The following is a 27,733-nucleotide window of genomic DNA, read 5'->3' as shown; positions in this document are numbered from 1 at the left end:
CCAGTTCCCGCCACCTCCCTATAGCTCCCATCCCTCATATCACCACCCAGCCTTCTCCCGCCGTTAAACGCCCTAGTGGCCCCGCCACCTCCTCCGCTCCCAAAAAGGCCCTGCCCCGTCCTCCTTCCCCCTCCCAGGATGCCACGGATGTCTCCCCACCTGCCCCTGCTCCCTCCGCTTCCTCCTCCTCCTCCTCCCCCCCTTCTTTATACAAATACCTCCTCTCTCATCCAGATCCTTCCATTCTCGAGGCCCGGAATCTCTCCCTCCTCCTCTGTCAACACGTCCCTGGTGCCCCCATCTCTCTCCTCACTCCCAGACGGGATTCCGTTCTCATCTCCTCCCCCAGCCCTACCATCCATACTGACATTCTCTCCCACCTCACCATCACCTGTTTTGGCCGCAACGTTTCCCTCACCCCTGCTCTTTCTCCATCTCCAACCCGCCAACCCCAACCCCCGTGTTGCCCGCCGACCCACACCGCTGTGACCACTTGGCTCAGTCCGTCGATCACGGAGGACACGGAGGAGGAGGTGTTGGCGGAGCTCAAGGCGCATCCCACACTGGAGGTGCGGGCAGTCCGCCACATTTTCAACTCAGCCTGCCCCACCCCACCCACTTTATGTGGGTTTTCTTCGAGGACACCCCTTCCATTGACCATCTCTTGAAGGAGGGTGCCCTTTTCTTCAACCAGCGCTATAAGGTCGACCCCTCCCATTCCCCTCCTCAATCCCTGCACTGCCAGAGGTGTCTGCGCTATAGCGCATACCCAACAGCTGAGTGCCGTGAGGCCCCCAACTGCACTTTCTCCAGCAGTGCCCTAACCTGCAAACCTTCCCTTCCTGCAATCTCCCCCATCCCACCTACTCCCAAAAGTGTAAAGCTCAACTCTCTCCGACCACTCCTGAGCTCACTGTACCTGTCTATCCTCTGGACGCTCCCACCCCTCCTGGCAATTCCTTCCATTCCCCCCCCCCCCCCCCCCCCCCAGCAGATAGTTAGACACTGGACTCGCACTCGGGAGGACGACGGTTTAATCCCAAGTCCGGCCATCATGATTTAGGTTTTCCGTGATTTCCCTATATTTCTCCAGGCAAATGCCGGTATGGTCCCTTTGAAAGGGCACGGCCGACTTCCTTCCCCGTTCTTCCCTAATCTGATGAGACCGATGACCTCGCTGTCTGGTCTCCTTCCCCCAACCAACCAACCAACCCCCAGCTGAGGACACATCATCAGGTTCCTCACCATTGTCTTACTAAACGTCCACAATTTCCAGCTCCCTCGCACCCTCCAACAGGTCTCCCTCATTTTCCACTTGAAAATGTATGCCACCTACTCCAACAACCAGGCCCATTTCACCTTCTCCCATCTTGACACCCTTATCTAAATCCCTGTCATGGTGCGACAGCACCTTATCCTATTCTACCACATCCGCTGCCTTCCCCCCAACAAGAACCTCTTCCTGCACACCCTTGCCACCCACCACGTGAACCCTTCCTCCTCAATGAAACGTTCCTCCAACCCCACCACATTGACTACACATTGCCCTACCTCCTTCACCGCTCCGATAATCCTCTCCCGATTGAGCGTGGCGGAGTTGCCATTGGTCACCACCGCCAGATCCCAGTTCGGCTCCAACCTCTCGTTCCCGACCCCACTGAATACCTGATCCTTAGTCTCCTCTTCCCTGGTTTTACCGTTACCTGCGCCACCATCTATGCCCGCCCTAACGTCCCCATTCCCTACAACTTCCTCTCCCACATTGACCGTACCTTCTCCTCCTACGTGATCGCCGCCAACCTCAACATCCATAGTCCTTCCGCCGCCCAGTTACGGCGGTGGCATCGGTTCCTCTCCTCCCTTCAAGGGGACCTCACCCCATCCCCCAGCACACCCGTCCCAAATCCAACTCCACTCCCGATGTTATCCTTTCCTAATCTAACCTCCTTGGCCGCATAACGGTGGATGTCCTGGAGCCTATAGGTAGCGACCATCTCCGTGTCCTCCTCACCATTTCCGATGGTCGTCGCCCCCACCCCGACCCTCGTCATGACCCTCCCTCAAAGTACATCCATGACTATTCCCGTGCCAACTGGAATGCCTACCGGGATACCCTCTCCACCCAGGTTGATAGCCAACCCTTCACCTACCACCACCCTTATGACGTAACCCATGCTGCCACCTTTCTCCAGCAGACCTCGTCTGAGGCCACGGAGGCCCACGTCCCTACTGTCGCCATCCACCCCCACTGTCCTACCTTACACCCACAGGCCGCCCTCCTCCTCCATGAATCCTGTCGTCTCTACCGTGCCTACCTCCACACGCGTGACCCGGACACATGACGATGCCACTGGCAACTCTGGCAACACATTCGTAATTTCCTCGCGGCCAAGAAACGCCGGGACTGGCGGCAGAAATGCACCCGTTTAAATGCTATCCTGCCTATCAACTCGTCCAAGTTCTGGTCCGCCTTCCGTCGCCTTACTGGAACTAAACCCTCCCCCTACTATCCTCTTCTCCATGATGATCACCCCTTCCCTGACTCCCTTATTAAGGCCAATCACTTTGCCTCCTTCCTCTCTGATGTATTTTCGATCCCCGACGATCCCCAGTTCGATTACTCCATCTTCCTGGATGTCAGCAATCGAACTGACACCTCTGTCCCTCCCCTCGTGCCAGGTTTCCAGTACTTGGACACCATTGCACACACGGAACTCAATGCCCCTATCACTACACAGGATCTCATTGCTACACTCCACACCAAACCCAACACCGCTCCTGGTCGCGATCGTGTCACCTACCGTCACCTTCGTGAAGCTCCTGTCAGTTTCCTCTCCATCCTAGCCAGGCTCTACAATGTAGTCCTGTCCACCGGTTACTACCCTGACCTGTGGAACACCTCCCGTATCCTGATGTTCCTTAAACCTGGTAAACCGCCGTATGCTGTCCCCTCCTACCGTCCCATCAGCCTTACCTCGGTCTTCAGCAAGGTCCTGGAATCTATCCTCACCTGCAGAATCCACCAGCATCTCTGCTAGCACCACCTCCTTCCCATTACCCAGTGTGGCTTTCGGCCATCCTTCTCTTCCGACGACCTTCTCCTTCACCTCACTCATCTCCTATCCAAACAGCTTAATTCCTGTTGCTCTTCAATCTTCCTCTCCCTGGACCTCAAACATGCTCCACCTCACTCATCTCTTCTCCGAATAGCTTAATTCCCATCACTCTTGAATCTTCCTCTCCCTGGACATCGAACGTGCTTATGACCGCGTATGGCATTCCGATCTCCTCTTCAAGCTCCAAACCTTTGGCCTTCCATTAATTACATCCGTCTGATTGGCTCCTTTCTCTCCTGCCGTCCTTCCTATGTCACCATCCATAACACGGATTCCTACACCTTTTTTCCTTCCGCCAGTGTGACCCAAGGCCCTGTCCTATCTCACCTTCTGTACCTTTTATATATGGCGGACATACCATCGCTGTCACCCCCCGTCCACCATCTCCAGTTTGCCGATGACACCACCTTCCTGGCCCTTGCCCCCACCCAACAGTGCTCCCAACACCTTCTCCAATCCCATCTTGAACGGTTCACTGCTTGGTGCAACCAGTGGTTGCTCAAGGTCAATCCCTCCAAAACCCAGGCGATGATTGTAGGCAAAACCACCCCTTCCTTCCGCCTCCTTGACTTCTATCTCACCGTCTATGGCCGCCCTATCGCCCTCACCCCCACCCTCAAGTACCTTGGCGTCACCCTCGACTGTCAACTCTCCTGGACCACACATCTCCGGACAATCCAAGCCAAGGCACGCTCCCGACTCTGTCTCCTCAAGCTCCTTTCTGGCTGTACGTGGGGTCTTGACCCCTCCACCATATTCCACACCTATAAATCCCTCACCCACACTATCCTTTGTTATGCCCATCTGGCATGGGTCTCCACCCCTCCTACCTTTTACAAATCCCTCCAAATACTTGAACGCCATGCTCTTCGCCTCGCCTATCGCATCCGTCTCCCCTCCCTCACACGGATCCAGTATGATCTCATTCCATTCCCCCACCTCCTCCTTTTCCTTGAGAGGGTATGGATCCTGTACGCCTCCCGCAAACTCGACCCTGCTCACCCGCTTGTCTCGCCCATCCTCTCCCGCCCCCGCCTTTATTCCCCCGTCCCACCCGGTCTCCATCTCTCCACCCTCCTTACCCTCTCCCAAGGTGTCTTCCGCCAGCTCCCCCTCACTGATGATGTCCTCCTTCCCTCCATATACCCCTCCTACCAACTTTGATCCTCCTTTCCTCTTCCTGTGTCTGTTCCTTTGGGCACCCTCCCTCCCTCCTCCCTTTCTTCCCACTCCTCCCCCGGGCTTCCCCTCCCTGACCCTCTACTCCTCCTTCCATTTCCTCAGCCACTGGCGTCTTTGTTCTCCCCTCTCCACTCCCCCCTCCCTCCCGCCCTTCTTTCCCTCTCAGCAGGTCCCCGGACTCGCACATGCTATGTGGACTTTCACGCGCCGGAGATCATTGCCATTAGTGTCTCGTGTGTGCTGTCATGTTTAGTGTTCAGTGTTCACCGTTTCACTCCATAGTTCACTTGTGCCAGACTGGACCTGTTCTGCAGATTAATTTTTACTTATGATGATGGCAGACTAACATGCTAATACTAGCAATGAATTGTTCTCCTTGTCAAAATAATTAATTTACTGACTGGACAAAAATATATACAAAAACTTGTCAGCCACACAGCAGGAGCAGCACTAATTATATATTTACTGATGAACATAAAAGACTATTCCCCTAATTTTATGAGATTGGGGTTTCACAGAGAATTTGTGATAACAAATTGATTTCTGAAAGTATTTGTATGGAGTGTAGCCATGTATGGAAGTGAAACATGGACGAGAACTAGTTTGGACAAGAAGAGAATAGAAGCTTTCGAAATGTGGTGCTACAGAAGAATGCTGAAGATTAGATGGGTAGATCACATAACTAATGAGGAAGTATTGAATAGGATTGGGGAGAAGAGGAGTTTGTGGCACAACTTGACTAGAAGAAGGGATCAGTTGGTAGGACATGTTCTGAGGCATCAAGAAATCACCAATTTAGTATTAGAGGGCAGCATGGAGGGTAAAAATTGTAGAGGGAGACCAAGAGATGACTACACTAAGCAGATTCAGAAGGATGTAGATTGCAGAACGTACTGGGAGATGAAGAAGCTTGCACAAGATAGAGTAACATGGAGAGCTGCATCAAACCAGTCTCAGGACTGAAGACCATAACAACGACAGCATATGTGTCTCGAGTAAGTTTTCTTTCATCACTACACTCTTCCCAAGAACATAACCATGAGATGAAGCACTGTAAGAATTTTTGTGTGCGACAGGATTTACTAGTCACTGGTTCTTGGAAAATATTTCTTAACCTCTGTCACTTGAGTAATGTTTTTACATTTACAATATTCCACCAACAATTTATTATTTTTATGAATGTTGCAGTACTTTCCCAGTTGCTAATTGCTTTCTTTGAACCAAATGTGTCCAAAGCAACAACTGTCATATCATTGAAAATACGCAACACTAACTTGACATTTTGGCGCTCAGTTGAGTTAGAAAATAGAGACTTCAAAGTTGAGGAACTGCCATATTGCAGTAGTTCATCTTTTTCTATCAAGTGCAATTCTTTCAGTGCTCCAACACAAGACAAACCTCCCTTCACACTATCACTGAAGTCAGGAAAACACAAGAACTGCTCCTTTTGGTTAAACTAGTTATTGCATATACACTTCAAAATATGGACAGTGTCCACAAAATAATACAATGGGCTATTTGGAGAAGACTGTACAGGGTGATCGTACTTTACTTTCACATCTGGAGGAGTAGAAAACTTAAGACACTGCTTTCTTATGAACTGCATTATTGTCTGCTACTATACCAACCACCTCAAATCCAACTGCTTCTAATTTAAGAATGACTGCTTTAATGTAAGAGAACAGAACATCACCCTGAATAGTATGAACTGGCAGAATAGATACAACATCCTTGTAAGGCGATTCCATGCTCTGAACCATAAAAACATAGGCGCTGGTTGGACACAAAATTTTTTCAGTGTTAAAGGCACATACTACAACATTTCCAGCTTTGTAATCAAGATGAGACTTCAGATGAGTTTCATCCATCAACAGGAGCACAGTTTTATCATCTGAGGATAAACTACATACTTTATTTGTGATGTAGCTCATAAACTGATGACCCTGTTGCTCAATGATGGGATTTGTTGAGAGTTTACTACAAAGCCTTGAAAGGGTGTTAGGACTAGGCATAGAAAAACAGTCAGTGTTCCTCAAAAATTTGTAAGCATGTACTAATGACCACATTATCATGGAGTTAGTATCATACCTAAATTGAGTTGAACTTCTGCACTTCAAGACTGAAATCTGTTCCTTCAAAAATGTAATTTTAGTTTCGTTTCCTGGCAACTTCTCTAATAAATTTTGCAATAACTGGTCAATTAAAGACAAAATGTTATCCACAGGAGCCTCAGAACTATTATACAGAAGATAAATGTTCTTAAGAACATCACTTACCACCTGTATGTTACTTACTTTCATGGGAAATTTCATGTTTCCAATACATTTCACTTCAATATCATTATTGAAGACACTGAGTAATAAATCAGTGCTTATAACTACTTGGCAAAAAATTCTTGGGTAAGGACTATGATTTAGTAACACTATGCTCACACTGTCAGATTTGTTTATCACTACCCAGTCACTGTGGTTTTCACACTCACTCAACTTTGTTCTCATTTGTTCTGAACTATCGAACGATATTGCATCAATCATTTTCGCATGTGTGTCCACACTTTCTTGGATAGCAACTCGAAGAGCACGATTTCCTAAACGCCCCCTACGAATTTCTGGGTCCTCTCGTACTGCAGTTTGATGACTCGACAAGTAAGATGGGCAGCCAGGCAACTTCGATGGGATAGCATCTGAAAAATTAATAACGAAGTATGAAACCGATCTCACAGCATATAAGTGAAATACAGATAGTTCTTATGCCACTGTACTTTACTAAGAGCGTGTTACGTAACTCACCTTTTCTCAAGCGTCGACGATCCAACGGTGCTGTCAAGAGTATACCAGTTTTCGGGTCATACATGCTGGTACTGCTTACAATATCGTCCTTGTTCAAATGCAGTTCACATGTCTAAAAACAAGCATACAGTATGAGATTATAAATACATTCTTCTGTTTACTGTATTTTGTTCAGGTGGACTACATTTCAAGCAACTACCACACACTAACCAAACAAATACACTGATACCTACAACAGAGTTCTTAAATGGTGTCCAGCCTCGTCAGATGGAAAATAAAATACACTGACTTTAGGTCCATTATTGTAATTGCCCGTGCAATTCGGCATACAACAGCTTCGGGGCATCGTCAGTGAGTATAGATCAAATAACTACTCACGAAATGCACAGAATACAATATGGATATGCTACGAATCACTTGTGTCGGTATCTAGCTTCTCAGACGTCACAGGCTCACGATATGAGGCCTTATTTCTATGTGGCATTGACGCAAAGCGTGTATCTTCTCTGCGACTCGGCGCTGCAGTCTGACGCCGAAATAGCTCCCATTCCCGCCGCTGAGCGGCGCTAATGGTAGCTCAGTATAAAAACTCGGCGCATCGATCTGTCGCCGAAATAAATCCCTTTCCCGCCGCTGAAAGGCGCCACTGGTAGCTCAGTGTTACAACGCCGTGTAGAATTTAAAAATAGAGAAAGCGCAAATAATTGCTGAATGTAAAACAGGAAATTATAATTCACATATATATTGTTGATTGTATTTACTATTACGGAAACATATGCCATGACTGAAGGACCAGGAAAACATCTCTACTCATTCAAATCACCAAATCGTGCGTCTATATAAAATAGTTTGTACGCTCACCTGCGCTGCGCTGTACGTTGCCAGCTTCCATTCTGATATGTTCAACAATTTTTGGAGGGTCAACGAGCCCTATAAACAGGACAATCAGAGCTGAAATTATTATATGTCATTGATATTCGTTTGTGGCCCGATATTTGCAAAGAAACTATCATGAGATTTTTGCATGATCATGTAGGTAAAATTGTCAATTTTACAATGAATTAAGAATGCTTTGATATTAGGCATAGAATTGTTAAGGCTTGCAGTGAAAAAGTAGAAGCCGCGGTGAATTTGCGTTTCCTGCAAGTTACATCATACCCTGCTTCGTATCATGGGCAGAACAAATACTACATTATTTTTTAAACTGGAAGTGATCTGTCTGCAGTCTCGAGAAAACGGATTCTATAAAAACCACTCCGTCATGAAAGTACGTGCCAAAGAAAAAACCAGAAAGAATTAGTCATAAGGCCCACATATCTCACAAACTGTTCGAGCTTTCAGAACCAGATTTTTGACAAATGATAGCACACAAAGATCAGAGTATTTTGCCATATTATTATTATGCGAAACTTTCACATCTGGTGCGACAATGAAGCAACTAAGATTTTTTCAATGCAATAATGTAATTCTTAAGGACCATCCATATCCGGTGAAACGAGAATTTCTGTGGGTTTTCTGACAAAATAAGTAAAGATTTTTGGCGTTTATGCTATTCTGAGAATGGGTTGTTTTTTAATCTGTTGACCTGACTTGCCCTCAGTTGCTAGTTTAATAACACTCTGTTTCATGATTCTGTCGCAATTTCAACTGTATTAGAATGTTAGTGAGATGAATATTTGTAAACTAATCTGTGTTTCGACAAAAGAAGCTGTGTTTAACATGGCAACAAGAGAAGTTATGTATTACTCAAAACTGGTCATAGTTCTTTGTGAATCCATCTCTCCTCTACTACCTACTTGGTATGACTGACAACTAGAGACGTGACCAGTGGTGTAACATTTCCAATGGCTTCTTCTTTCAGCATTTTAGCCTCATGGAGCATATTCTCAGTCGCTTTTAAAGTAGCGTGATATGGATAAAGGAAGATTAAACTATGTCCTTTGGCGTCAGCCAGATTGTCACCCTGGTACTGTGGGGCTTTCTGCTCGTACAGCATTTAAAGCTCCATTAACTTCACCTTATGCATGCTATGTTCAACTCTATCCAGTGGAATATTTCTTTGTACTTAGAACCAAATATCCACTTTCATCTACTGCGTTGTTGTAGCTTTATCCTTGACAACAGAGTGGTATGGCTCAGCGTCCACTATTATTCTCGAATTCAGAGACATATTTGGCAGCAGAACATTATTTTCACTGCCAGTGAATGTGTTTCTTGAACGTCCATTTTTATTGTGAATATTGAGTTTTCAGACATACTGCACTGTTGTCATTAACACAGCACTGGCACAAAACACTCATTCACAGTACCTGACGACTATAGAACACTTCAACGCCAGAAGATATCACTTCACAACGAGAGCTAATGAACATTGGTGCCTCTGATGCGTGACACCACTTCGTATTGTTTGCCGTCGGCGTGGCAACAGGGGCGTTTTACCAACCGAATTGCTGGTAGCGTGGTAGGCAAAGATGGCTCGGCTCGCCTTAGCTCTTACTTGGGCAACGGCGTCTCGTCCTCGATGCTGAGCCAAACGTCAAAAGTCGCAACTAATTTTAAATGCACAATAGTCTCTCTTATGACGATTACATGCATCTTCCATTTACGTGGGCAGTAAAACGTTGCACACACGTGGGCGGTGCAGTTGTCCCATCAATTATTAATCCCCATCTGTCCAAACCATGCCCGAGCAAAGCCTAATAGTGCACCATCATCTATAAAAACGTAAAAGTCAACAAACATTGCTGGAATTCCCCCATCAATTGTTTAAAGAACGGTTCATAAAACCGACGATGATAGCAAACATAGTTGATTTTACGAGACCTACATTCAATTTTGAAACATCAGAAAAAAGCATGCCGCAATGTTTTTATTTTTAAGTATCCCAGCAGAAGAGCGTAAGTTGTGTGTGGTCAGAGATAAACACGAACAACCAGAAATAGTTATCTATTTCCTCACAAATCTACTCACATTTCTAATGTTAAGTTACTCTTCGCGCAAAGATACCTACCGATGTGATTGATGATCTACTACTACCTTTACATAAATCAGACAGCTACACTAAATAAAATAAATCTTCCAAAGAAAAATAATTTTTTGTCATCAAATGTATTTTGTTGTATTAAATCATTTTAGTACAGAATTTAAGAAAAGAAGCTTGAATAATCTAGTCCCTAGCAGTCTGTGTCTTCCCTAACCTCCGACAACAAACAGCACATCTGTGAAGGAGACCACGTATAAGACGCTGCTGCGACCTATTCTTGAGTAACGCTGGAGTGTTCGGGACACATAGTAGGTCGGATTAAAGGAAGACATCGAAACAATTGAGAGCACGGCTATTACGTTTGTTACAGGTAGATTCGAACAACACGTATGTGTAATGGAGCTGCTTTGGGAACTCAAATGGCAATACTTGGAGAAAGATGTCGTTCTTTTCGAGAAATACCATTGGAAAAATTTAGAGAACTGGGATTTGAAGCTGGCTGCCGAACGGTTTTACTGCCGCCAACATACATTGCAGTAGGGGGGGGGGAAGAGTAGGGAGGGAGGCAGGAAGATGAGACAGGAGAAATTAGGGCTGATACAGGGGCATGTACACAGTTGTTTTCCCACTCTGTGTTTGCGAGTGCAGCAGGAAAGGAAATGACTACAAGTGGTACTGGGTACCCTTCGCTAATCGCCCTAAGTGGCTTGCGGAGGATCTATCTCTATGTGATTACTCTGCTGTTCACAAAAAAGTGCTTGGCAGAGGGTTCAATTACCAACCTTCAAGTTGTCTCTCAACCATTCCACTCTCCAACAGCTCGCGGGAAAAACGAGCACTTAAATTTTCTCTGTGAGCTTGATTTCTATTATCTTATCGTGATCATTTCTCCCTATGCCGTTGGGTGACAATAAAATGTTTTCGCGAATGGAGTAGAAAACTGGTGACTGATATTTCATGAGAAGGTCCTGTCGCAACGGAAAACGCCTTTGTTTTGATGATTGCCATTCCAATTCATGTATCATGCCTGTCGCACTATCTCCCCTACTTCGCGACAATACAAAACGAGCAGCCCTTCTTTGAACTTTTTCGATGTCATCCGTCAGTCCCACCTAATGCAGTTCCCACACCACACACCAATACTCCAGAATAGGGCGAACAAGTGTGGTGTAAGCAGTCTCTTTAGTAGACCTGTTGCTCCTTCTAAGTGTTCTGCCAATGAATAGCAGTCTTTAATTCGCTCTACCCACAACATTATCTATGTGATCGTTCCTATTTATTTACTTCTAATTGTAATCCCTAAGTATTTAATTGAATTTACAGCCTTCAGAATTGTGTGACTTATCGCCTAGTCAAAATTTGGCGGATATCTTTTAGTACTCATGTGAAAAACTTCGCACATTTCTTTATTCAGAGTCAACTGCCCGCACCTTACAGATATCTAATCTAAATCATTTTTCAAGTCGTTTTGATCATCTGATGACTTTACAAGACAGGTAAATTACAGCATCATCTACAAACAATCTAAGATGGCTACTCAGATTGTCTCCTATGTCGTTAATATAGATCAGGAACAATAGATGGCCTATAGCATTTCCTTGGGGAGCGCTGGATAATTACTTCTGTTTTACTCGATGACTTTCCTTCTGTTACTACGAACTGTGAGCTGCCTGACAGGAAATCACGAATCCAGTCGCACAACTGAGGCGATACTGTGTAGGCATGCAGTTTGGTTAGAAGACGCTTGTGAGGAACGGTGTCGAAAGCCTTCTGGAAATCTAAAAATATGGAATCAATTTTACATCCTCTGTCGACAGGACTTATTACTTCATCAATATAAAGAGCTAGTTGTGTTTCACAAAAACGATATTTTCTGAATCTGTGCTGACTACGTGTCAATAAATGGTTTTCTTCAAAGTACTTCATAATGTTCAAATACAGTATATGTTCCAAAACACTACCGCAAATCGACGTTAGTGATATAGGCCTGTAATTCAGCAAATTACACCTACTTCCCTTTTTGGGTCTGGTGTGACTTGAACAATTTTCCAGTCCTTAGGTACGGATCTCTCTGTGAGGGATTGGTTGTACATAATTGCTAAATATGGAGTTATTTTATCATCATACCATGAGAGGAACCTGACTGGTATACAATATGGACCAGAGGCCTTGCCTTTATTAAGTGATTTAAGCTACTTTGTTACACGAGGATATCTACTTCTATGTTTATCATCATGGCAGTTGTTCTTGATTGGAATTCAGGAATATTTTACTTCGTCTTCTTTGGTGAAGGAGTTTCGGAAAACCGTGTTTAATAACTCTGATCTAGTGGCACTGTCATTGGTGACTTCACCGTTGTTATCACGCATTGAAGTTATTGATTGCATCTTGCCACTGGTGTGCTTTGTGTATGACCAGAATCTCTTTGGGTTTTCTGCCAGATTTTGAGACAGCATTTCGTTGTGGAAATTATTAGAAGCATCTTGCATTGAAGAACGCGCTATATTTCGAACTTCTGTAAAACTTTGCCAATCTTGGGGAATGTGCGTTCTTTTAAATTTAGCATGCTTTTTTCATTGCTTCTGCAACAACGATCAGACCTGTTTTGTGTACTATGGGTGATAAGCACCATCACTTAATAATTTATTAGGTATATATCTCTCAAATGCTGTCGATATTATCTCTTTGGCCGTGCAGTTATAGGCGATTCAGTCTGGAACCTCGTGATCGCTACGGTCTGTAAAGGAACTGAAAATATTGTGATTTGATCGCAGAGGTGCTGAAAAATTGTTCCAGTGACACACCAGAGAAATATCTAGTAAACTTTTTATCTTTGAGAGACATAGGAACAATTTCGCCCTTCGTTTTTTGTTTCTTGTATGAACGACTACCTTTTGTTCTGATGGGCTGGTGGGATGTCATACTGTCTAATTACTAGTGTGTGTGTGTGTGGTAAATGAATGAGTTAAAAGACGCAAGATGTGTTTTATATTATTTTCATCGCACAACAAGCCTTATTCCCATGCCTATGGAGTATTTATGTTAAGCAGAGAAGGCGAGTTTTAGGTGGAACCGAAGATCTTCAAAACGGCGCTGCTCAACAATAGAGGTACGTGATTGTGCTCTCTACTTTCCTTTCGCGGCCGCTAAAATTACTTCCGATTCGTTTTGCCGAGACATTCAGAACCTGCAATCTTCTTTTTCTTATAAAAATACTAGTCCGATGCAAAAGAAATACTCTTGGATTTAAATAATTGCCATTCTTTTACCCAGGCCACGGGGAATGATAGAACGTACGTGCCTCTACTCTGAATGTACGTTCGCAATCTCCGAGTGTGATACGACGAAATTATTTCACAATGAAAATTTCTCATCAGACCGCAACCACTCGCACACGAATGTACGTACCCTCTGAATGTATCTAGTCAGTCACGCGCGTGTTCAAAAGCTTTACTTTTAATATTCAGTGGATTACATTTCCGAAATTAATTTTTGTTTATGCTGCAAATCGTACTTCACGCGAAGTATTTATTACGTAAGTTACAGGCTCAATTTAATAAAAAAAAAGATTCCGAATAATAGAAATAAAGAATAACATTCAAACAAATCAAACCTAAATAAACAGAAAGAGGGAACGTTACAGGTCGCAGGTTCGAATCCTGCCTTGGGCATGGATGTGTGTGATGTCCTTAGGTTGGTTAGGTTTAAATAGTTCTCAGTTTTAGGGGACTGGTGACTATAGATGTTAAGTGCCATTGTGTTCAGAACCATTTGAACCATTTGAACTATCTCTTTGAAAACATTCCACAACTTTTCTACACTTACATGATCAGATCGGAAGGAGCATTTTTATCAGCTTTTTAAATCGATATACTTTGCATCTCGTTTTGTTGGTTGTAGGTGTTATGGTATTAAGCGTAGCAGCAACTGCCTTGTGGTCACCAATCCCTGTATTCGTCACAATACTCACTATTTGTCCAGGATTATTTGTTGCTATAAGGTAGAGTATGCTTTCGCAACCATTTACGCTTCAAGTGGGCTCATGGATTAATTGTTCAAATTAATTTTCTGAGAAAGCATTCAGCACAATTTCGGATGACGTTTTATGCCTGCCGCCGGCTTTAAACTTATAATTTTTCGAGCATAACAATGGTAGATTGAAGTCACCACCGACTTTAATTATATGAGCAGGGCATTTATTTGAAATGAGACTCAAGTTGTCTTTGAACCGCTCAGAAACTATATCTTCTGAGACGTGGGATCGGTAAAGCAATCCAGTTAATAGTTTAGTCCAACTGTCAGGTATAACCTCTACCCCTTACTATTTCACACGAACTATCTACTTCAATTTCGCTACAAGGCAAACTACCTCTGACAGCAATAAATATTCCGCTACCAACTGTATTTAACCTACCCTTTCTGAACACTGTTAGATCGTTTGAAAAAATTTCGGCTGAACTTAATTCCAGCTGTAGCCAGCTCTCTGAACCTACAAATATTTGAGCTTCAGTGCTTTCTAAGCTCTGGTTCTTTTCCAACACAGCTACGACAATTTACAACTACAATACCAATCGCTTGTACAACTACCTTAATGTGTTTTACATGCCCACTTTTAGATGGTCGCCTCTTCTGTGGTTTCCTGAGAACCTCTAACCTAAGAAAACCGCCCAGTCCCTTCCACACAGCCACTACTACCCGTGTAGCTGCCTCCTGTGTGTAGTGGTCTCCTGACCTATTAAGTGGAACCTGGAAACACACCACCTGATGGCGCAAGTCAAGGTATCTGCAGCCTACACGTCACAGAACCGCCTGAGCCTCTGATTCAGACCCTCCACTCGTCTCTGCAGCTAAGGACCACAGTCAACAATCCTGCAGATGGTGAGCTCCGCCTTAATCTCGGAAGCAAGATTGGCAGTCTTTACCATTTCTACCAGCCGCCCGAAAACAGACATAATCTGCTCCAATGCAAGGCGACACACGTCATTGGTACCGACATGAGCCACCACCTGCAGTTGGCAGCAACCTGTGCCCTTCATGGCATCTGGAAGCACTCTTTCCACATAGGGAATAACTCCCCTCGGAATGCACATAGAGTGCACACTGGATTCCTTCCCCTCCTTGCCAGCCATGTTCCTAAGGGGCCCCAGTATGAGCCTAACGTTGGAACTTCCAACTACCAGCCAACCCACCCTCTGTGAATGCCCAGACCTTGCAGGCCGAGAAGGTTCCTCTGGAACATGGTGGATGACTGCATCCAGCTTGGATACATCGTCAGCCACAGATAACGCCCAAAACGTGTTCGTCAAATGAATCAGGGAGGCCCTATGATCGGGCCCTTGGGAAGTTTTTCGCTTCCTGCCAGACTTTGGAATGATCTCCCACTCGAGCATGGGTGTGGGGCCAGCCTCAGTGCAGACCGTGCCTAGGGTGGTCACAGCAGTGGACCAGTCAGGGGACACACGGGGTGTGCCCGACGTCCCTCGCATCCCCGCATTCGATCGCCCACAGCGACACCCCTTGGCAGCAGCCTCAAGCCGTGTGACAGAATCCAATGCAGCCTGGAGCTGTGAGTGAAGGGTCACCAACTCAGCTCGCATCTGTAGACAACAATCACAGTTCCTATCCATTACTGCAGTCGCTCCTGTCTGAAGTTTGTAGAAATAGGTGACAAGCGAATGGTGTACTCGACTTATTAGTAGCAGGAACTTGTGGTGCACTCTCACTGACCGTCTAACTGAGGGGAAATATTTTTCATTCCAGGACACAATGAGAGGTAGTCGTAACTCTGCCATTACGTGAAGTATCGTTAATGAATGCTGATGACAGAAAAATTGTTACCAACTCTTAATGCAGTAAAAGTTACCCAATCTTAGCATTTTAAGAAAACTAAAATGTGTGATTGCCTTAGTCTTAAACCAGTATTTATGTCACCAAGAATATATATTCTGTCCTTAGTTCATTATGCTAAAAAGTGGTCAATTTTCTCTCAGGACTGTGCAAATGCTTCAGTATTTGTGTCTGGCATACAGTGCAAAAATATATTTATGATTTTTAACATTCACTGTAACAGTGCAGCTGCTTCAATTTCATTTTCCATGCTTCTGTCACCCACAGTAAGCCCACTGTAATGCCCAAGAACTGTAACCCTAACAACCTGATTAATGTAGTCTCTTCTGCGATGCCTCTTCAGCACCACACCAGTCTTGTAACTCATTCCTCCATTACAAAAAAATGGTTCAAAAGGCTCTGAGCACTATGGGACTTAACTTCTGTGGTCATCAGTCCCCTAGAACTTAGAACTACTGAAACCTAACTAACCTAAAGACATCACACACATCACACACATTCCGGACTGCGCACCTAGAACCGCGAGTCCACCGCGGCCGGCCCCTCCATTACATAACTGACTTTATAATCAACTCTTTTCATAAGATTTGAGAGGAATGAGACTTACAATAACCTTTTTACATATCTCATTTGATCACATTTGGTTCCAATTCTTCATGTCTAGGGGCCCATTCCAGAAGCTGAAATTTTTGACATTGTAGGTTCTCATGATTCCAATTGATGTAAACAATGCTGAAGTATTGCCTGAGCAGAAATTTTTGCTTCTGTAATTATTATTCTTTTACATTTTCACTGTCTTTACAATCTACAATTCAGAATCAGAAATTACACTGTTATTACAAAAATTAAAACATGTCTGATCACATTTTAGTCTGAAATATAACAAATCATGCACAAAATCATAGGTAATTCTTCCAGAAAACAGCTGAGATAATACTGACCAGTTTAAAATGAAATTATTTCTGATATTGATTACTTCTGTTCAGAAAAGTAATGCTAGAGGAGGTTGTTCCTCTACAATATCCTCCTCACAAAATTTGAAAGCAATGTTTTTACAATATTTTGTGACAGACCGTAAGGTTTTCCAAATAGTGACAGAATGATGCCAAAAGATAGAATACAGCTGTATAGAAGTATCTGATATGTAACACATTACAGAAAACATAAAAGAAATATCTACTATACATATATCCGGATATGGTATTCCAATTCTCTGATCTGTGGAACATACTGCCCCAGAATACAGTTGTATAGAAGTATCTTATATGTAACACACCTCAGAACACTTAAAAGAAATATCTACTATACATATATCAGGATATGGTATTCCGATTCTCTGATCTGTGGAACATACTGCCCCCAAGACAAATAATGCAAAGTCAAAACCACAACATTACAACACTAAACTGTAGAAACAAATACAGAGACAAGATAAATTACTAGAATTACAAATTTCAAGTTTACATCCATAAATATCAAACCTTCAAATCTTCAAAGAAGAAGAGAAAAAATTCAGAGCCTAACTGTAAGACGAGTGAGCAGACTCGAAAAACACAATGATGGGTACAGATCAGAAAAATATACTTAATCATGAGAAGGAATGTAGCACAAAATCAATCAGCCACATGAAGCCGAGTATTTAAGGATACAAAGGGCATATGAACAGTCCATGCAAAGTCCGAGAGTTGGCACCACCGGCACGTATCGAGGTTATGTTTAGTTAGTAGCATCTTTGGAAAGAGCGCACAACAAGTTTCAGCCACATTGGTATATTTCTTTGTGTTTGGCATTCTTGTGAATCAAAGAAGTCGAGTGATTGTCAAAAAAATGGATGAAGAAGTATTTTGTGTGGTGATTAAACATTACTTTATGAAAGACAAAACGCCTCAGGAGACTAAAGAGAAGCTTGATAAACATCATGGTGACTCTGCACCTTTGTTTAGAACAATTTATTAATGGTTTCAAAATTTTTGAAGTGGCCATTTGGGCACAGGTGGTGCTGAATGTTCTGGACGCCCTGTGGAGGCTATGACTACAGAAATAATTGATAAAATCCTTGATATGATGATGGATGACAGAAGTGTTAAGGTGTGTGAGATTGCTTGTGCTGTGGGCATCTCGAATCAATGGGTACATAATATTTTGCATAAACATTTGAACATGAGAAAGCTATCCGCAAGGTGGGTTCCGCTATTGCTCACGGTTGACCATAAATGGAAACGTGTGAAGTGCTGCAAGGATAGTTTGCAGTTGTTCAGGAAGAATCCGCAGGACTTTAAGCACCTTTTCATCACTGTGGATCAAACATGAATCAATTACTATGCTCCTGAGACCAAAGAACAATCTAAACAACGGGTTACCAAGGCAGAATCTGAACCAAAAAATGCGAAGACAATTCCTTTGGCTGGAAATGTTATGGCAATTGTCTTTTTGGATTTGCAGCGGATAATCCTCATTGACTATCTGGAAAGGGATAAAACTATTACAGATGCATATTATTCATCTTTATTGGACCATTTGAAAAACGTGCTGCAAGATTGAACCGGTGAAAAGTCCTTTTCCATCGCGACAATGCCCAACACACACCTCAGCCATTGTGGTCGCAAAATTAATGGACATAGGATTCCAACTCGTTTCACATCCCCCCTATTCTCCAGTCCCTCAGGTTACTATTTGTTTCTCAATTTGATGAAAGTGCTGGCGGGACAAAGATTTTATTCAGATGAGGAGGTGACTGCAGCAACTAATATCTGTTTTGCAGACTTGGACAATTTCTATTATTTGAAAGGGATCAAAAAATTAGAAAAGTGTTGGATGAAGTGTATAAGTCTAAAAGGAGACTATTTTGAAAACTAAAAAAGTTTTCCCCACAGATGTAAGTAGTTTTTATTTTTGCACGGACTTCTCAAATGCTCCTCGTATGTCAATTTACGAAAGGACAAATTAATCATAAAATATTAGGGCCTATCCAGTCTCTGGACTGAAGACCACAACAACAACAACAACAACAACAACAGGCATACAATGTAGGGACCAACCCATGAATTCAAACCACACATGTACAAACCAGCAAAAAATCTTTCAACACAACTAAATGAATAAAGTTCACAATCATTTCAATCATATGTAAAGAATAATTATAAGAAGCATCTAGCCTCAATCAATAGTTGCATGCTCTCCTTGAGCACACACACAGTGTTGTGATGACAAAGGGTACACAAAACAGAGTTAAGCATGAGTTTGCCCACAATTAAAGTTTCAGTCAGACACAATAGTGCAATACTCACGATAAAAAACAGGTGAACAGAGTCATAATTAGCTTCTGAATGATGACATAATCGAGTAGCTTGAGGACAAAAATCAGTGTATGAAAGCTGACATATCTGTATCATATTATATTGTATATACTAGTAATGTCTTCCATACTATTTGCTAGTTGTTCATAAAAACAAACCTACTTATGTAAAGGCCTAATAGAATCATTTACAATTGGTAAAAAAAGAAAAACATGAATAAAGGGAAAACCATACTGATTGAAAGTTATATAATGTATTGGGATGTCAGTCCCTCTACTTAAAAAGAAACGTCTGTATATGTGGGATACCACTCTCTTTGGCAGTCTTGGCTAACAATTTACAAATCTCAGTCACAACACTGATGTAGTTGAGAGATGCATGAGTACATTACTCAGCATCTAATATCTCTTGTAAGTTGACTGGTCCAGCAGGGTACAGCCATACCACCAAATAATTGTTCCCAAGTCATTACAATGACCAGAATGTCATCAGCATGCACAATTAATTTTGAACTCACTTCACTATGCAAGACAGAATCCAGGGCTCTTATGAATTCAGCTGCATATACATTTAGCCCAAATGGCACAACACAGTATTGAAACCACTTACCTCCAGACAAAAATTCTGTATTCCTTGCAGAATTAATTTCAAGTGTTATCTGGTGAAATCCAGAGGTGAAGTCCAAGATACTCACGTATTTTACATAATCAGATTTGTGTATCAGCTCATCCATGTTCTAAGGATGGTCATTCTCTCTGATAAGAAATTTAATAACATGTCTAGAGTACAAAACATTTCTTACTCCACCATTTCTCTTATCACAAGTAAATGATTATTGAAATCACTCCTAATTCTCTCAATTACACCCCATGTCTCCATTTTATGAAGCTCTTTCCCTACAACTTTTCTTTTTGAAAATGGTATATTTCATCGCTTGAGAAAGACAGGTTGATGATCTATATGGTAGAGCATACACTGACAGCCTTTCACTTTCCCTGGTTATTTACTAAGCACATTTCTAAATCCTAATAACAAAACCCTAAGTTCTTGTTCATTAAGAGTTGTAGCTTCCCTTTCTTACTAATCTACTATACATTCAAGATCTTGATCCTCAGTCTCATCAAACACATGGTACTCACCTTGGTTCACAATGTTTTGCAAACAGTTACAACTTTTCCCACAGTTTAAAATACAGAAATTTGTTTTCACATAAGTATTAATTTCTTAGAATGCCCATCCAAAACAAGCCTCAACTTTCACTATTCAACCAATATCGAGAATTATATTTTCCTCCAGGCTAGGGGTAACCTAAAATCCATGTTCAAAAGTTTTGTTTTCTATACTAAACATTGAAAGTACCTGAGATTTTACGAATTCACATTGCTTACCTGTAGCTCCTCTTATCTTTACACCCACAATGGACATTTCCACAAAATTTGCACTATACTCAATCTTGTCTCTAAGTTATTCAGATATACCACATATTGGGCTACGTGTATCAGTTGAACACTTACCTTCCCACTCGACAGTTTCAATCTTAAAGTATGTTGTTGTTGTGGTCTTCAGTCCTGAGACTGGTTTGATGCAGCTCTCCATGCTACTCTATCTTGTGCAAGCTGCTTCATCTCCCAGTACATACCGCAGCCTACACCCTTCTGAATCTGCTTAGTTTATTCATCTCTAGGCCTCCCTCTACGATTTTTGCCCTCCATACTGCCCTCCAATACTAAATTTCTGATCCCTAGATGCCTCAGAACATGTCCTACCACCTGATCCCTTCTTTTAGTGAAGTTGTGCCACAAACTTCTCTTCTCCCCAATTCTATTCACTACCTCCTCATTAGTTATGTGATCTACCCATTTAATCTTTAGTATTCTTTTGTAGCACCACATTTCGAAAGCTTCTATTCTCTTCTGATCCAAACAATTAAGTGTCCATGTTTCACTTTCATACATGGCTACAATACGTACAAATACTTTCATAAACGACTTCCTGATAAATCTATATTTGATGTTAACAAATTTCTCTTCTTCAGTAACGCTTTCCTTGCCATTGCCAGTCTACATTTTATATCCTTTCTACTTTGACCGTCATCAGTTATTTTGCTCGCCAAATAGCAAAACTCCTTTACTACTTTAAGTGTCATTTCCTAATCTAATTCCCTCAGTATCACCCGATTTAATTCAACTACATTTCATTATCCTCGTTTTGGTTTTGTTAATGTTCATCTTATACCCTCATTTCAAGACACTGTCCATTCCGTTCAACTGCTCTTCCAAGTCCTTTGCTGTTTCTGACAGAATTACAATGTCATTGGCAAACCTCAAAGTTTTTATTTCTTCTCCATGGATTTTAATACCTACTCCAAATTTTTCTTTTGTTTCCTTTACTGCTTGCTCAATATACAGATTGAATAACATCAGGGATAGGCTACAACCCTGTCTCACTCTCTTCCCAACCACTGCTTCCCTTTCATGCCCCTCGACTCTCATAACTGCCATTTGGTTTGTGTACAAATTTTTCCTTTGTTATATTTTTCTTTGGTTTTGATGAGGATAAGGTCACCTATTCTAAAACGCACTGGATTCACTCCTTTGTCATTTCTTCTCTTCCTTCCTGCTGTTTTCTTTTTCATCATCTCTTTAGCCAGTTTTGTCTTTTAGTCTTACCTGAGGGAAATCCACTTCTGATCTGATGATGTTGCTGGGTCTCGCATTGAACATAAGCTCATATGTGGCAAATCCTGTCAATTTGTTCCATAAAATGTGGATAATATTTTCAAAATATCGAATATGACCTGCCCAGGCTGTGTGTTTCTTACTGCAATAAATCCTGCACGGTCTATTAATTCCCTTCATAACCCTTTCACTCATGTTACCTTGTGGAAAATAAGTAGAAATCTTTCTGTTTTATCTTGTGTATTGCCATACAGTGTTCAAACCTCTCTGAAACAAATTGTGGGACACTGTCAGGCAAAAGTGATTTTGGTACCACTACATTGCAGAGATAATCAGATGTCAACTTGTCCATTATAGTATTATTATTTGCCTTCTTAATTGGATACAGATTTACATATTTTGAGAATGTGTCCAACACAATGAAAATATACTTGCAACCTCATGTAGATGTAGGCAATGCTCCTAGAAGGTCACCTGCTATAATCTCTTAAGTTCGCTAGGGAAGTCAGACTGCATTAAGCCTTTTGATAGCACAACGGTTGTCTTTACTCTCTGACATTTATCACACTTTTCTAGTCTCTGATTAACCCTTCTCCACAAATTGTTAAATATTACTGTTTCCTGTATCTTAGCGACTATTCTCCTGATCCCATAATGTCCATAGCTCTCATGTCAGTAGTCAATAAATTTATCAACATGTTGGTAGGGAAGCATAACCTTCCAGTCCTGATCATTCAAATTTTTCCTGCTAAAACAACCCTTTGTGTGTATTATAGTACTGTTTCACCTTTGGAATGTTTTAATACTGCTTAACCAACCTTAAATTTGTATCCTCATTCTGGTACCTTCTCATTTGCTTGCAAATTTTCCTCATTTTATTGTTCTTCACTCCCTGCAAATAAAGCAACCTTACTTGTTCTTCATGGTTCTCAGTACTGTCAGTATCCTTCTTCCCTGCTGGTATCCTAGACAACACATCAGGCACAATATTGTCTTACATACCTTACCTCCAAATCAAATTGTTGGAAATACAAAGCCCACCTAGTTTACCTGGTGTGTTTCAGCCTGCACTTCTGAAGGTAACTCAAAACCTTATGATCTGTATACACTATGGTCTTATGTCTAATCAAATAGTACTCAAACTTTTGAGATCCAAATTTAATTGCCAAAGCCTAATTCTGAAATGGAATAGTTCTTTTGGTGTGGCTGTAATGTTCTACTAGCAAAAGGGATAGTTTTGTGTTCAGCCCCCATCCCAGTAGGTACTAATTGGAAAATTTCTACCCCCAAACCAAAAAACTTGCATACAGAAAGTCAGTGAAAAATTTGGAAGTCCTAGCATTTTATTATTTACTAATTTGTTTTTCAAACTCTTAAATGCATCCTCACACTCCTCTGTCCAATCCCACCCCACATTCTTTCTCAACAAATTACCAAGGCAAGGATAGTTAAATGACTGGTCTGATGTGAAATTTCGGTAGAAGCCATACAAGCCAAACCTAGCTTTAAGATCCTCCTTGTTTTGGGGGTGTGGGAAACCTGCAATGGCAGCAAACTTTTCTGCATCAGGATGTATACCTTCCTCATTAATCCTGTGAACCAAAATGAAATTTCCTTCTTTACAAATTCTGATTTACTTAATTTTAGTTTCGTGCTACCTCTATACATAGCCCTCAGTTCTTCATTCAGAATCTTACAGTGCTTCAAACATTCTGCACTCGCTACTAGGACAGTATCAACATAGACTGTTATTTCATTAGTTAATATCTCACATAGCACCTTGTAAACAGCTCTGATAAACACACACACAGACAAGTTCAGACCAAATGGCATCACACAGTATTCGTAACACTTAACTTCATATAAAATTGCTGTACATGGCCTAGATTCCTTGGCCAAACTGATATTCCAATAGCCACAAGTCACATCAAAAGAAGTCTGAAACTTACATCCATGGAACTTTTGCAAAATGTCATCTATGTTGGCTGGTCTATCACCCGTCCCAATAATGATTTCATTAAATTTCCTGGCATCCAGAACCAACCTGACACCACCATTCTTCTTCTTTACAACCACAAGTAGGTTATTATACCTGCTAGTTGACATTTCAATAATCCCCCATGAGAGACCATCTTTTGGATTTCTTTTCTCTCTGCTTCCTTTTTTGAAAATGGACTAATATAAGGTTTTCTGAAAAAATGGTTGAGGATCCTTAAATTTTAATTTGCACTCAAAATCTTTTACCAAACATGGGCTGTCTGAAAATGCCTTACTGGTGCTTTTAATTCTTCCCTTTGTTTATCTGTAATGTTTATTTCTCTCTTCTATACATTTACTACTCATTAATGTTAATTTCTCATTAGTATTCTGTACTGTTTTGTTTGCCCTTTCATCACAATCTTTCACTACCATCAAAACTTTCTTATTTATTTCTGAAATATTAGAGCTGAATACCTTAATTCCTTTTTAATTTTTTCTTCAATTCATCATTTAAGCTAGACAGGACAGTTTTAATGCTATCAGTTTTATTTTCCACCCTACTATCATCTTCTCTCACAGTCATACTACTCAAACTACTCATAATTTGCCTTAACATAGCTTCTAATTTTCTGCCTGCCATAAACTACTGCATTTGCTGGCTTTTTCTACTAGATCCTTCCTCCTCAACCTTAACAATTTCACCCACTTCAGCACTGTTTACATCATTGTTGCTCACATCACCACACAATGTAGATGATGCTTTTAGCATCATATCTACAATATGACCTTTGTCCCAATCATTCAAAGTTACATTCATGTCTGATTTATGACCACTATCATATACTAAATCAGTTCCCATTAAGTCTTTCTGTTCACTAAAAAACGTAACCTCTGTTGTCCATTCTCCCCCATCACACTGTCTTGCTTTTTAAGGCCACTCCTTATGAAACATTTAATATAAAATGGCTTTTGCTATTAATTACCTTATTTTTATTCACCTGTCTCCCAGTGCTGCTTCAGCTACTCCCACTCATCCAGAATCCACTTGTTTATATCAGGTGAGTTGAGTCCAGTTGGCAGCCTGATTGGCTGCTGCGGCTGATCCAATGAGCTTGATTCCTGGTTGGCTGCTGCAGCTGTCCTTCATAATGACTGCTCCAATGGGCTTCATTCAAGAATGGCTGCTGCATTAAACATTTGTAATGCCTGCAACTATAACCTTGCCCAGGATTCATTGATTGGTAAATGTTGATAAGCTCATTAATAGGTTGCAGGCAACATCAGCACAGTGCTACATTAGTTTGTTGTTGAACATCTATGGACAGTAAAAACCTAAGCACACAGTTCACAGTTCTTGCAGAATAATATGATACATGTGACACTATTTTTCAAATAAATTTAACAGACATTGTCACTGGTTGTTGTAACATGTGGCCTATTTGAGTTACACTTATTCCACTTTTAAGTTGATACATTGTTGTTAATCTAACCAGTATATGTTTCATATATGAAAATCAGCCATGGACTGCCTGTCTCTGGAAAAAAAACTGTCCTTTATATATCCTCACAATACTAGGCACTAAAACTATACATTATTTGATGTTTAAGTTACAGAAATTACAATTAAAATGTCACTCATTCAGTTAAATTAATACATCAAAAAATTCCTTCCTTATAACGGTTCCTTCTACTGAAAGGTTAGGCTGAATTATTTTTTTAAATAATGAACTTATCTGATATAGTTATACAAACAATACTTTTGACAAATCTGTAAATTATTTTGGAATTAATTAAGGGCTGGCTTTGCTAATATGTTTCTGAATAGACCCAAATAAATATTTTAAAAAGGCTAGTTCTTCATCTTCCAAATGCTTATAACTAGTACAGAATTTATATTTGTCTATAAGCCAACAATAGAATCTAAATCATGAAATAATAACTGATGTCACCCTATAATGATCTGTAGAAAAAGATAATAACTAGGAATGGTCAAAATAAATTAGAGATTTAATTATCTTCACAAAACTAAGCACAAAATTAGACCTAGTCTGCTATATTCCTTAAGACTGTGGTCAACCTTTCTCTTTTATGGAGATGCAGATGATACTCATGTATGTTATTGCTAATTAGTCAAAAATTAAAAAAATGAATTTATGGAGCCAGATTGCAAAACAAGAGAGGAAGCAAAGAGATCCCAGCTTGTTTCATCACAGTGTCAGCAGTAAGGGTAGCATGTCTGTAAAGGAGAAATGGCATTGTGCTCCTCAACATGTAGATTTTAACTATTTAAATACATTGCATAAACATCAGTTAGCTGATGGGTTACTAACAAATTTAGAATCAGAATTTAAGAAATCAAATTTGTAGCAAAAACAAAATGTGCAATTTATCTTTTGAAAACAATGCCTCAAAGCAAAAGAAACATTAGAGGTTATTCATACTGATCTGAATAGGCCTCACTCAATTCATGGTTTGCTTGGTGAAAGATTTTTCTCATTTTTATTGATGACTATGGTAAAGCAGCTAGACTCTACACTCTCAAACTTAAATATCAAGTTTGTGATTGTTTTGTGGAATATGTTAGTGAAACTGCAAATTTACCTAGGAAAAAATATTACCAAATTGAGATTTAACAATGGGAACTAATATTAAAATTCAGGTCTGTAACTGTTTATAAGAGAGAAAGGAATAATTTTAAATGCATGTCCTCTTTGTGTACACAAATTAAATAGTGAAACTGAAAGCTAAAAATGTCAGTTTTAGATATATCAGGACTCCTGTTAGTTGAAGCAAGAGCAGACAGGAGACTTGCCATGAAGTAGTTTGTGCAGTTCCATATCTTAAAAACAGAACTTTACCTAATACTATAGAAAGGAAAACTTCTTGTGAAATATTGTCTGCAAAGAAACCTAATGTTAAATATTTAAAGTTATACTGAATTGGTGAGCATAGGGAAGTGGATGGGGTTGCGGATATGTGGTGCTAAATGGGAATGTGGGTTGGTCTGGGAGTGTGTCAAAATAGTCAACGCATTTTTGGTAAACATTGCAATTAGATGGTGCAGCAGCTAATGTAGCCACATAGTAATCAATAGATTTCCTATTCAAGTCCCAGTCTGGCTTACATTTTCATTCATTGTCCCATTGCAGCTGATATCATTAGTTGCTTCTCTTCCCTTCCCCTTCTCCCCCCACCATCATCAACTTGAATAGTGTTGGAGCAGGGTATTTGTACATTGCCACAACATCTGGGAAAGACAATTTGGAATTACAAAGCAGACTAACGAATTTTAATAGGGTATAGCAATGTAGGAAGCAGAGTATTGACTTACAAAAAGGGTTATCATTTCCAGACATGTTGATGTTGCAGAAGATGATGTCAAATATATTTATGTTAAGGAGTCTGAATAAGGTTGTGAATATTTTAGTGGTTCTGAGCGAAAGGCATGTACAAAGAATCAGTAAATGAGCAAATGGAAGCAAGAGGTATCAAAATTTGTACAAGCAATCATAAACTAGAACAGGAACCAAGGTTGAGAAACTCACCTAAAGAACATAGAATGACTGATTGATTTTAATGATTGTGTCATGAGTAATGCTCTTTTAAAAACTTCTGTAGTGCTGATAGCCCAGAGAATTTTGAGGAAGTAATAAATAGTAATGAGTCAGAAATTTGTAAGTGAGCACTGGGTAAGGAAATTGGATGTTTAAATAAGAATAAACTCTGAAAACGAGTAACTGAACTAGTGAATATACACTGAGGTGACAACAGTCATGGGATACCTCACCATATCGTGTCAGTCCTACTTTTACCTGGCATAGCACAACAACCTGATGTCACATAAACTCAACAAATTGTTGGA

The 27,733-nt window shown here is 41.1% G+C and overlaps 1 protein-coding gene across 1 annotated transcript in view; it reads right to left on the bottom strand.

Moving 5' to 3' along the window:
• Positions 1-5,875: 5,875 nt before the first annotated feature.
• LOC126295017 (uncharacterized) overlaps positions 5,876-27,733 on the bottom strand; it is a 135,055-nt gene continuing 113,197 nt past the window's right edge. Inside the window, exons 2-3 of the mRNA XM_049987269.1 lie at positions 7,088-7,199; positions 5,876-6,981 (exon numbers count right to left, since the gene is read on the bottom strand). Of these exons, the coding sequence (XP_049843226.1) occupies positions 5,876-6,981; positions 7,088-7,199 (1,218 nt within the window). The remainder of the gene's footprint in view (positions 6,982-7,087; positions 7,200-27,733) is intronic.

The sequence above is a fragment of the Schistocerca gregaria genome, chromosome 11 (assembly GCF_023897955.1).
Source record: "Schistocerca gregaria isolate iqSchGreg1 chromosome 11, iqSchGreg1.2, whole genome shotgun sequence".
Lineage (NCBI taxonomy): Eukaryota > Metazoa > Arthropoda > Insecta > Orthoptera > Acrididae > Schistocerca > Schistocerca gregaria.
This window is presented reverse-complemented; position numbering and strand designations above follow the sequence as displayed.